The sequence below is a fragment of the Oncorhynchus kisutch genome, linkage group LG11 (assembly GCF_002021735.2).
Source record: "Oncorhynchus kisutch isolate 150728-3 linkage group LG11, Okis_V2, whole genome shotgun sequence".
NCBI classification, from domain to species: Eukaryota; Metazoa; Chordata; class Actinopteri; order Salmoniformes; family Salmonidae; genus Oncorhynchus; species Oncorhynchus kisutch.
Window position 1 is genome coordinate 19,879,357 of NC_034184.2, and position 12,662 is coordinate 19,892,018.

The 12,662-nt window shown below is 43.8% G+C and overlaps 1 protein-coding gene across 1 annotated transcript in view; it reads right to left on the bottom strand.

Moving 5' to 3' along the window:
* Positions 1–12,662, bottom strand: part of ankfn1a (ankyrin repeat and fibronectin type III domain containing 1a) — a 221,125-nt gene that overhangs the window by 207,715 nt on the left and 748 nt on the right. The window contains exons 2-4 of the mRNA XM_031835416.1: positions 11,180–11,304; positions 10,763–10,939; positions 7,473–7,657 (exon numbers count right to left, since the gene is read on the bottom strand). Of these exons, the coding sequence (XP_031691276.1) occupies positions 7,473–7,657; positions 10,763–10,939; positions 11,180–11,304 (487 nt within the window). The remainder of the gene's footprint in view (positions 1–7,472; positions 7,658–10,762; positions 10,940–11,179; positions 11,305–12,662) is intronic.

Consider the following 12,662-nt stretch of genomic DNA (forward strand, 5'->3'; position numbering starts at 1 on the left):
CCGATAAATCCACTATAATTGAGAATTTCAATAAGCATTTTTCTAGGACTGGCCATGCTTTCCACCTGGCTACGGTCAACAGCCCTGCACCCCCCACAGCAACTCGCCCAAGCCCCCACCATTTCTCCTTCACCCAAATCCAGATAGCTGATGTTCTGAAAGAGCTGCAAAATCTGGACCCCTACAAATCAGCCGGGCTAGACCCTCTCTTTCTAAAATGATCTGCAGAAATTATTGCAACCCCTATTACTAACCTTTCTTTCGCATCGTCTGAGATTCCCAAAGATTGGAAAGCTGCCGCGGTCATCCCCCACTTCAAAGGGGGAGACACTCTAGACCCAAACTGCTACAGACCTTTTTCTATCCTACCCTGCACTTCTAAGGTTAACAAACAGATTACCGACCATTGTACCTTCTCCGCTATGCAATCTGGTTTCAGAGCTGGTCACGGCTAGGACATCAGGGATGGCGGAGTGTGCTAAAGCAGTGAATAAAACAAACTTAGGGAGGAGGCTTCTGATGTTAACATGCATGAAACCAAGGCTTTTACGGTTACAGAAGTAAACAAATGAGAGCACCTGGGGAGTAGGAGTGGAGGTAGGCCCTGCAGGGCCTGAATTAACCTCTACATCACCAGAGCAACAGAGGAGGGGTAGGATAAGAGTACGGCTAAAGGCTCTAAGAACTGGTCGTCTAGCGCTTTGGGAACAGAGAATAAAAGAAGCAGATTTCTGGACGTGGTAGGATGGAGTCAGGGCATAGTGTACAGACAAGGGTGTGTTAGGGTGCGAGTACAGTGGGGTAAACCTAGGCATTGAGTGACGATGAGAGAGGTTGCATCTCTGGAGGCGCCAGTTAAGCTAGGTGCGGTCTCCGCATGTGTGGGCGGTGGGACAAGGGGGATATCTGAGGCATGTTGAGCAGGAATAGGGGCTCCACAGTAAAATAAAACAATGAGCTGCCCTAAAAAACAGTATACAAGGCATATTGATATTAGAAAGAGGCAACGAGGCAAGTCAGTTAACAACAAATTCTTATTTACAATGACGGCCTACCAAAATGCAAAAGGCCTCCTGCAGGGAGGGGGGCTAGGATTAAAAATAAATAAAACATAAATATAGGACAAAACACACATCATGACAAGAGAGACAACACAACACTACATAAAGAGAGACCTAAGACAACAACATAGCAAGGCAGCAACACATGACAACACAGCGTGGTAGCAACACAACATGGTAGCAACACAACATGTTAGCAGCACAAAACATGGTACAAACGTTATTGGACACAGACAACAGCACAAAGGGCAAGAAGGTAGAGACAACAATACATCACACAAAGCAGCCACAACTGTCAGTAAGAATGTCCATGATTGAGTCTTTGATGAGGTAAAACTGTCCAGTTTGAGTGTTTGTTGCAGCTCGTTCCAGTCGCTAGCTGCAGCAAACTGAAAAGCGGAGCGACCCAGGGATGTCTGTGCTTTGGGAACCTTTAACAGAATATGACTGGCAGAATGGGTGTTGTATGTGGAGGATGAGGGCTACAGTATATATCTCAGATAGGGGGGAGTGAGGCCTAAGAGGGTTTTATAAATAAGCATCAACCAGTGGGTCTTGCGATGGGTATACAGAGATGACTAGTTTACAGAGGAGTATAGAGTGCAGTGATGTGTCCTATAAGGAGCATTGGTGGCAAATCTGATGGCCGAATGGTGAAGAACATCAAGCCGCTCGAGAGCACCAATACCTGCCGATCTATAAATTATGTCTGTGTAATCTAGCATGGGTAGGATGGTCATCTGAATCAGGGTTAGTTTGGCATCTAGGGTGAAAGAGGAGTGATTACGATAGAGGAAACCAAGTCAAGATTTAACTTTAGCCTGCAGCTTTGATATGTGCTGAGAGAAGGACAGTGTGCCGTCTAGTCATACTCCCAAGTACTTGTATGAGCTCTAAACCCTCAGAGGTAATAATTACACCGGTGGGGAGGGGGGTAATTCTTCTTACCAAACCACATAACCTTGTTCTGAACACCTACAAAACAAAAGGTCAAGGGTAGAGAAAGCTTGTTGGACACTAAGAAAGCTTTGTTGTAGAGCATTTAACACAAAATGAAGGGGCCAGCTGAGTATAAGACCGTATCATCTGCATGTAAATAAATGGATGAGAGAGCTTCCTACTGCCTGATCTATGTTGTTGATGTAAATTGAGAAGCGCGTGGGGCCTAGGATTGAGCCTTGTGGTACTCCCTTGGTGGCAGGCAGTGGCTGAGACAGTAGGTTCTGACTTTATACACTGCACTCTTTGAGAGAGGTAGTTAGCAAACCAGGCCAAAGACCCCTCAGAGACACCAATACTCCTCAGCCGGCCCACAAGAATGGAATGGTCTACCGTATCAAAAGCTTTGGCCAAGTAAATAAAAATAGCAGGACAACATTGCTTAGAATCCAGGGCAAAGGCGACATCATTGAGAACCTTTAAGGTTGCAGGGACACATCCATAACTTAAGTGGAAACCAGATTGCATACCAGAGAGAATACTATAGACATCAAGAAAGCCAGTCAGTTGATTATTGACATGTTTTTCCAACACTTTTGAAAAACAGGGCAAAATAGAAACAGCCCTATAACAGTTAGGATCAGCTTAATCCCCCCCTTTAAATAAAGGACAAACCGTGGCTGCCTTCCAAGCAATGGGAACCTCCCCAGAAAGGAGAGACAGGTTAAAACGGTCAGAGATAGGCTTGGGGGTGATAGGGGCAGCAACCTTAAAGAAGAAAGGGCCTAAACCATCTGACCCAGATCATTTTGGGGGGTCAAGTTTCAGGAGCTCCTTTAGCACCTCGGACTCAGTTTCTGCCTGCAGAGAGAAACTTTGTAGTAGGGCAGGGGAAAAAGAGGGAGAAGCATCGGGGATTGTCACATTAGAAGGGGTGGGAGATGAGGAAATGTTGGATGGGCAAGGAGGCATGGCTGAGTCAAACAGGAATCCTGACTTAAGTGGTGATTAAAGAGCTCAGCCATGTGCTTCTTGTCAGTAACAACCACATCATCAACATTAAGGGACATGGGCAGCTGTGAGGAGGAGGGTTTATTCTCCAGGTCTTTAAGCGTTTTACAGAACTTCTTGGGGTTAAACCCACAACTAACTTTGGCCTTCAGGATATCCTGAGTGCGCTTATTTCTCATTTGCCTGAACGACAGCCAGTCAGCCTGAGTATGCGTGTTCTGAGCCTTTCGCCAAATGCAATTCTTGAGGTGGAGTAACACTGCAAGATCACAGTTGAACCAGGGGCTGAACCTGTTTTTAATTCTCATTTTCTTTATAGGGCGTGTTTGTTAACAAAACCACTGAAAATATAAAAAAAGAAGGTCCAAGCGTCTTCGACAGAGGAGAGGTTAAGGGAATTTTTATCAATAATGACTAATTATGTATACATTTCAATCAGGACTGACTAATCAGAATACTATTATGTTACTGTATATGTATGAATTTTCTTTTTAATCTTAGTACTGAATATAATGTGTACAAATATAATCAAGAATTAGAACAATGACTGTCTGTACCATGGTAGAAATGAATGAACTTATAGCTAGACTGGCTAGAAGGCTTATCTACACCAGCTGTCCTAGGCTCAGTCATATATCATCTTAATAGGGTGAGACGATGTGAGAACCATACAGCCATTGTACTAGACCGGAGATGACACGGGCTGGTACTGAAACTAATAACGTCATTTTAAGTTTATAACCTGTGGTAAAATGTGTAAGGAGCAGTACTCTCGTGAATAAAAGCTGCTGTTTGACTGGTGAAGCCCCAAAATTGCCCTCGCTAGAAGCATGTGTTTCAGACATAAGGAAGTGGATGGCTGCAAACTTTCTACTATTAAACTCGGACAAAACAGAGATGCTTGTTCTAGGTCCCAAGAAACAAAGAGATCTTCTGTTGAATCTGACAATTAATCTTAATGGTTGTACAGTCGTCTCAAATAAAACTGTGAAGGACCTCGGCGTTACTCTGGACCCTGATCTCTCTTTTGAAGAACATATCAAGACCATTTCGAGGACAGCTTTTTTCCATCTACGTAACATTGCAAAAATCTGAAACTTTCTGTCCAAAAATGATGCAGAAAAATTTATCCATGCTTTTGTCACTTCTAGGTTAGACTACTGCAATGCTCTACTTTCCGGCTACCCGGATAAAGCACTAAATAAACTTCAGTTAGTGCTAAATACGGCTGCTAGAATCCTGACTAGAACCAAAAAATTTGATCATATTACTCCAGTGCTAGCCTCTCTACACTGGCTTCCTGTCAAAGCAAGGGCTGATTTCAAGGTTTTACTGCTAACCTACAAAGCATTACATGGGCTTGCTCCTACCTATCTCTCTGATTTGGTCCTGCCGTACATACCTACACGTACGCTACGGTCACAAGACGCAGGCCTCCTAATTGTCCCTAGAATTTCTAAGCAAACAGCTGGAGGCAGGGCTTTCTCCTATAGAGCTCCATTTTTATGGAACGGTCTGCCTACCCATGTCAGAGACGCAAACTCGGTCTCAACCTTTAAGTCTTTACTGAAGACTCATCTCTTCAGTGGGTCATATGATTGAGTGTAGTCTGGCCCAGGAGTGGGAAGGTGAACGGAAAGGCTCTGGAGCAACGAACCGCCCTTGCTGTCTCTGCCTGGCCGGTTCCCCTCTTTCCACTGGGATTCTCTGCCTCTAACCCATTTACAGGGGCTGAGTCACTGGCTTGCTGGGGCTCTCTCATGCCGTCCCTGGAGGGGGTGCGTCACCTGAGTGGGTTGATTCACTGTTGTGGTCATCCTGTCTGGGTTGGCGCCCCCCCCCCCCTTGGGTTGTGCCGTGGCGGAGATCTTTGTGGGCTATACTCAGCCTTGTCTCAGGATGGTAAGTTGGTGGTTGAAGATATCCCTCTAGTGGTGTGGGGGCTGTGCTTTGGCAAAGTGGGTGGGGTTATATCCTTCCTGTTTGGCCCTGTCCGGGGGTGTCCTCGGATGGGGCCACAGTGTCTCCTGACCCCTCCTGTCTCAGCCTCCAGTATTTATGCTGCAGTAGTTTATGTGTCGGGGGGCTGGGGTCAGTTTGTTATATCTGGAGTACTTCTCCTGTCCTATTCGGTGTCCTGTGTGAATCTAAGTGTGCGTTCTCTAATTCTCTCCTTCTCTCTTTCTTTCTCTCTCTCGGAGGACCTGAGCCCTAGGACCATGCCCCAGGACTACCTGACATGATGACTCCTTGCTGTCCCCAGTCCACCTGGCCATGCTGCTGTTCCAGTTTCAACTGACCTGAGCCCTAGGACCATGCCCCAGGACTACCTGACATGATGACTCCTTGCTGTCCCCAGTACACCTGGCCATGCTGCTGCTCCAGTTTCAACTTCCACCTGACTGTGCTGCTGCTCCAGTTTCAACTGTTCTGCCTTATTATTATTATTCGACCATGCTGGTCATTTATGAACATTTGAACATCTTGGCCATGTTCTGTTATAATCTCTACCCGGCACAGCCAGAAGAGGACTGGCCACCCCACATAGCCTGGTTCCTCTCTAGGTTTCTTCCTAGGTATTGGCCTTTCTAGGGAGTTTTTCCTAGCCACCGTGCTTCTACACCTGCATTGCTTGCTGTTTGGGGTTTTAGGCTGGGTTTCTGTACAGCACTTTGAGATATCAGCTGATGTACGAAGGGCTATATAAATAAATTTGATTTGATTTGATTTGATTTAAGACTGGGCTCTGTCCATTTTATACAAATAAGGGTCATACAAATCCTTACGAATTGACAGAGTTTTGATTTTAATTGGGTATTAAAACAGAGGAATTTAATTCCTGTAACAGGGGATCACGCTGATTCTATACCATTTTACAGAGGCCAGTTCATGAAGGAAGGCTTGCCCATTAAAGATTTTTTATCAAGCGTCTATGACAAATCAGGACAGGTTGTTTCACTGAGCAGCAATTATGAAAGCAGGCTGTAAAAGAGTGATCACTAAGTTCATTATAGAAAACACCAGACTGATACCTATCAGGATTAGTTGTAAGTACAACATCAAGGAGAGTAGCCTTTTCTGGGTGTTTGGACTCATATCTTGTGGGATTGGTAATAATCTGAGAAAGATGTAGGGAGTCCCATTGCTTTAGGACTTGTTCAGGTGGTTTAAGCATGTCCCAGTTTAGGTCACCTAGCAGGACAAATTAAAACTTAGAGTGAGGGGCCAGGAGAGTGCTTAGGGCAGGGGGGGTACAGGCCGGTGGTGATGGAGGACGATAGCACCCAGCAACAGTCAACAAAGAGCTATTTGAAAGTTTAATGCTTAAAACCAGCAAATACATTTTTGGGGGGACAGACTTGGTGGACACAACCGAGCACTGAAGGTGATCCTTGGTAAAGATTGCCCCACCTTTGGAAGATCTGTCTTGACAAAAAAGGTTATAACCAGAAAGGTTAACATCAGTATTCAAAACTCTCTTTCTTAACCACGTCTCTGTAATGATCAACACATCTGGATTGGAGTTGTGAACCCACACTTTCAATTGATCCATTTTAGGTAATAAGATTCTAGTGTAACGTGCAGAAAATCCAGGCTTTTACGGGAGCAGAAATCAGTGAAGCAGATATCAGAGTACAAGTCAGAATTGGGGCTAGCAAATGTAGATGGGCCAGGATGTACATGCACATTTCCAGATAATAGTTTAATGCGCTGACGGAATGGAAGCTGATACTGTAATAACATAAACATTTATTCTACACCGAAACAAGACCGAGACACTCAATGTGTGGTCTCGAGACCTAACTCAACACTCACATTAACTCGTTTTCTACCGACAGTTGAGATATTGGAGTGGTATGATACTGTTGAGTTAGGTCCTACTCTGGCAGCACAGTGCTTGTATTAGACTAGAGCTCCCTCTAGTGGCGTAAAGGGACAACTCCTAGTTCGAATACTTCTGGTTAGACTTCTGACACCTAACAGCAGAGCGGGAGAGGAGATAAGAGATGTGTGTTTAATCTCTCTAACAGGAAGAAGTCTTTATCATTCCCCATAAGGGTGGAACTGAGACACACACACACACTAATACAGGAAGCATGCCACTCCACAGCATAAACATGACCATCAGTGAGCAATCAACACAGATCTGAGGGAAGAGAATGTTCACTACTGAGAAGTGAAGGAGTTGTAAAATAAAACAAGAGGTTAATGAGGTCCTTGACTCACCCCACCCAACTTGACAAAGATAGAGAGAAGGAGGCTGACAGAGAAAGATAGATAGAGAAGGAGGCTGACAGAGAAAGATAGATAGAGAGAAGGAGGCTGACAGAGAAAGCAAACAGAGATAGTTATACAGTCTAGAGAAAGAGACAAACAGAGCGCTGAGACATAGGGAGGGAGACACAGACAGAGAAAGAGAGATAGATAGACTGACAGACAGATAATTAGGTCAGTGTGTACCTGTAGAGGTCCAGTGTAGTCCCCCGGGACTGGCTGCCAATCGCCTGCGCTTCCTGACACTGACCCCGCCCTGTGGGGTTATGTTGCACGGCGTAGAGGACAGGATGGGGGCTAAGGGTGTGGCCAGGAATGGGATTTCCCGCCCCAGTGCAGGGGTAAGGAACATGGCCTCCCTATCTAGAGGTCTACGACAGGCACAGGAAGTAGAAGACACAAGACAGGAAGTTAAAACCTGTAGACCTCTGGATTGACCAAGTACAACTCGTCTTTTTCTGGATTGACCAATTAAAACGGGTCTATTTCTGTATTTAAAAGTATGTATTTTAGATATTTTTTCATCAATTTTGTTTTGGAGTGGAACGGTTCCAAAAGCATGCTAGTGGTGGTCTAGCTTGTCTGGACTGGCTGTACAATAAGCAGTTTGGACAAACCAGTAGGAATGTCAACACTATTAATCATAAAGGTATTTCAGTATATTGGTATGAATGAACAGTGTGTGCACTCCAAATGGCCCCCGTTTCCCTATATAGTGATCTTCTTTTGACCAGGGCCCAGAGGGCTCTATTAAAAGTAGTGCACTGTGTAGGAATTTAGGGTGCCATTTCAGTGACTTAGAAAACACTGCTTTTTAATTATACGAGCAGTTGACAAGCAATTAATATAGACTTAAATCCTGGTACATGATCATATAAAATAAATTGCAGACATTTCAGAACAAACTAGTCAGGATTATTCTTAAACTTCCAGCACTTACACATCTTGACTATTCCCACTTTGAAAGCCTTAGATGGCTCAAAATGGAGAAGAGAGTCGCTCAGATTAAATGGTGTCTGGTACATCAGATTGTCCACAGTATGGTCCCCAGGCACCTATGTAACTACTTTAACTTGGTACGGGGTACCCACAACTATTCCAAACTGACGCTGTTCCTTTTCGATTTAAAAGTGGTATGGGGAAAGAAACATTTTTATACTCAGCTGCCATTCTTTTGAATAATTTTCAGAAGATTTGAAAAGTATAACCTCCACGGGTAGTTTCAAGTTTTCACTGAAAAAAAATGGCTAAATAGTAGCATGTCTCAAAAGTAAGTCGTATTGGTACGTGGCTGAGAAGGAAATGCCTGGGATAGCATATGGTCTGCCTTATGGTGCCTGTTGTATATCATACTGTGATTGTCTTGTATATATTAGGGATTGATTGTTCTATATAATAAGGGAATGTGAGAAAGAGGAGATGTACCTGTCCATAGTTGTTTATTAGAAAAGGGAATTGTACTAAATTATCTCATGTTATGAAACAAACAACAACTGTGTCTGTCATTGTCTGTTGTCACTACAATTGCTGCCTAACCTTGTTGCATTCCCCCTTTACCCTCCAAAAGGACCACAACGGAAATAAGCTTTTAAGCTTTATTGCATTATCCTTGATGATAGTCTTAAATTGTATGTGGCGGCGTCACTGGCTGGAGGGCCGTTTTGTATGTATTTAAAAAAAATGCTTAATAAATTAAATAATTCAAGGGAGAACTCACATTGAACCAGTCAAGTATGACTACATGTTAATCATCCCTTTCAATAACTTCTCCTCTGAGGTGTCAATGACCTTGTGTGCGTCCCAAATCTCACTCTATTCCCTACACGGTGCACTACTTAGGGCTCTAGTCAAAAGTAGTGCACTATAGGGAATAGGGTGCCATTGGGGACTCAAACCTTCTTTTTTTTTTCAATCCCAATGAAAAACGATTAGATTGATTTAATTTTAATTTTCTGGTTTTCTTTTCAGAGCTCTTGAGTGACACTAATAGTGCCTAATTTGCATCATGGCAGTTTGACACACACATGCATGCACTCACTTTCTCTCTCACACACACACACACAACTCAACTAGCAGAAGCTAAAATATTCATGATACATCTCCTGAATGGAAAATCCACAACGAGATACATGTACAGTAGTCTATGAAACGTACAAAGCTATATAATAAGTCAATGTGTTCTCTTCTCTTAACTATTCAGCCATCTATGATGATGCCAAAGGCAATTTTTTAAGTTCCGAAAATACAATATAAACATTGCACAAGTCCTCAAATACCCAATATCCAGGTAAGTTGAATAGCCTTTCCCAAATCATTAGGAAGCTTACATAACATATTTGAGCATGAATCATTAGTCCTAGCCCGAAGCATTTTGATTATTCACAGCGGAGATCGTATAGCTTTGCTCTTTACATTGGAATTCTTTGACTGTACTGCCAATAATTATAGCTGGCACACGACGTTGCACAATTCTCCAATCTGCAGTCATAACCTTCTGGCCCTCTGATTATAAGCAGCGGATATTACATATCTATAACCTAGTTTTGAATATATTCCTCTATAGTACCTGACTTCAGAGACGTTGTAACTGTGGCTTCTCCATGATCCTCTATGGGTTCCTCTCTTTCTCCTCCGCACGAAAAACTCCACCAACTTCTCCCAACTCGACATAGCTCTTTACCGCAGTAACTCAACATCGACCAATTCCAAAAAACATGTTCACTTCTCTATAAATTTGTATCATTTTTTAAATCCCTCAACTTCGTACGATTGCAATCGACTTCCATGGACATCAATGTCTGCCACTCACAGCAAGATACACATACTGTGAGAGTTTATGTTGGGGTGACCAGGGGGAGGGGGGAGCTGGGTAAGGCTTGGCGACCACTCATTCAAAACTACACTGGCAACATAATCACACATCATGGCACTGAGCTGGTCTCCAGTCAAAAGCAGTGGTGTTCAAAGACCAATAAGTATCAAATGACCAGTGTGTGTGTGTGTGTGTGTGGTAACAGCCATTCAGCAGCTAAATCTGGGGAATCAAGAGTCAAGTGCTTCAAGTGTCTCAGTAGTAACTCATGGAGAAAGGCTGGTGGATTGAGCCTTTGTAATGACTGAAAGACTAAACCACACAAGACCACACTGTGGCTGTATGGGCTTTGAAACCTCCACAGACATTTGATAACACTAGAGAGAACTCGTCTCTTAAAGTGATGTGCTTTAAATGGGACATTGTAAAAGAGGCAGAAGCTTCAATAATATTCTCAAATGCTACCACTTGACACCAAAACATGTCCTGCAGACCTGGATTCAAATACTATTTTAAATAATTGCAAACACTTTAGCTGTGTTTAATTGAGCTTGCCTGTTGCAATGGAAACAATAGAAAAGTCCCAAAAGTGCAAACCTCATCCAGCTGGCAGGCCAAAGCAAACACTCAAAGTATTGGACATTTGTACCTAGGTCTTATGTACCTGTGTGGTGTGTCTGTCTCTCCAGTCTCGCTGCAGGTGGAGAGGTGTGCTGTAGAGGTGGAGCCTGAGGAGGAGGTAGAGCGGGTGGACTCTAGGGCCCTGGGGAGCAGCGTGGAGGGCATGCACAGCCATGTCTCCAGGTCAGAGAACTTAGAATAGCTCAGCATCTCCAAAACACTGAAAAGGGAGATAGGAACAAAAACATTTCACCCAAACTGAAAAGATATGACGAGAATTTGGTGCTAATGTAGGCCTATATGGAGTGACCTGAGAGATAAAAGACAGGAGAATGGAAAAAGAAAAAGTGAGAGAGAAAGAGAGAGAGGGGAGAGGGGAGAGAAAAGGGAAAGAAGAGAGAGAGACAAAGACAGAGAGAGAGAGAGCAAAAGAGAGGAGGGACAGGATTTTGGAGCATACCTGTCCTCCCCCACCCCTGGTATGTCATCCTTCTCGTCTGCAGCCTGGAAGACACAGGAGGTTCTGGAGTCCCGGGACAGCAGCCCACACACCTTATCAGAGTCCAGAGACATCTTCAGCCATAGCTGGAGGGGGTGAAAAGAAGTGAGCCAAGAGACATTCAGTTCTGTTGTCTAATTCAGCATTAAATGGATATCTGTCACTGTCTGGCTTCCCATTGAATGAACAAACGCACACACAAGGCTTTTCAGAGGGAACAGACAAAGAGAAAAGGGATCAATATATGACTGAGAAGTCATACCCCAAGTCATAATATGCAACTACTCAGCGTAGTTCTAATGAAGGTATAATGACTGAACAGTTTGGAAAGCAAACCATGAGCTTTAAACCTCCTTAGTGAATAGTTACGCTGTAACACGCACCAATCACCTAACACACACCTAAGACTTACCGCAGTGTTTAATCAAAAAGTCTCCGAGTTCTGTGTTTACACGTCCACGACCTGGCTCCAGTGTCTCTCTGGGCCATGGCCTCAGTGGACCTTCTCTGACTTGGGGCCAAGGCCAGGCCACTGGTACTTTTCAGCTGGCATTTACATAACAATGACTAACTGAGAGCATTGGTTGACATCTTCACAAAGCAATTGTCTTGATGATACAGAGGTTGTTGATTCTGCCCTTCACAAGTGTCGCACTACTGATGGAAACACAGTTTCCAAAAAAGAACACTAGAGCTTATAATAATAATAATAATAATAATAGTTAGTATTATTTGGTGAGTGCTTATATTTGTCGATATCACATATGTACAAGTGTGTATGCAACTCTTCCTGAGACACCTTCGGAGAGTGGGGTCACAGCCAGGGTCAGCCATTATCATCAATTTGGGTTAAGTGCCTTGCTCAAGGGCACATAGGCATATTTTTCACCTTGTCGGCTCAGGGATTCGATCTTTCCTTTCGGGCCCAGCGGTCTAACCGCTAGGCTACCTGCCCCCTAAGCTTACAGTAGCATAATCACTGGCGACACACTGCTGCTGTGTTGGCAAAAGGCCAACAGTAGAATGATGTGACAGTAATAGTCCAAATCATTACCCACTTTCCTCCACGTGGCCAATGTTTAGGCTTGTGAGTCAGCCTGTACAGTATAGGCAACTCCCTGGTCAGCATGGAAAAAATGTCAAACTACATCACATAATTCGAAAAGGTTTTGCTATAGCTTTGTCTTGTATGCAGAATAAAACGTGCTAGGCTACTGCTACAATAACACACACGGGATCCAGTGGACTGTGTCCCCTGTTAAGATGATATTCCTGCATGCCATAAGAAAATCTTTTCTCTCCTTCATTTCGACCATCTTTAATTAGCCTACTGTACTTTCCTCCATGGAACACGACATGGGCTGATATTCAACGGGAAATTCACTTCAGCTTAACATTCTTGCAGGAAAGCTTGCTAGTTGTCCCATTAATTATACTTTAACAA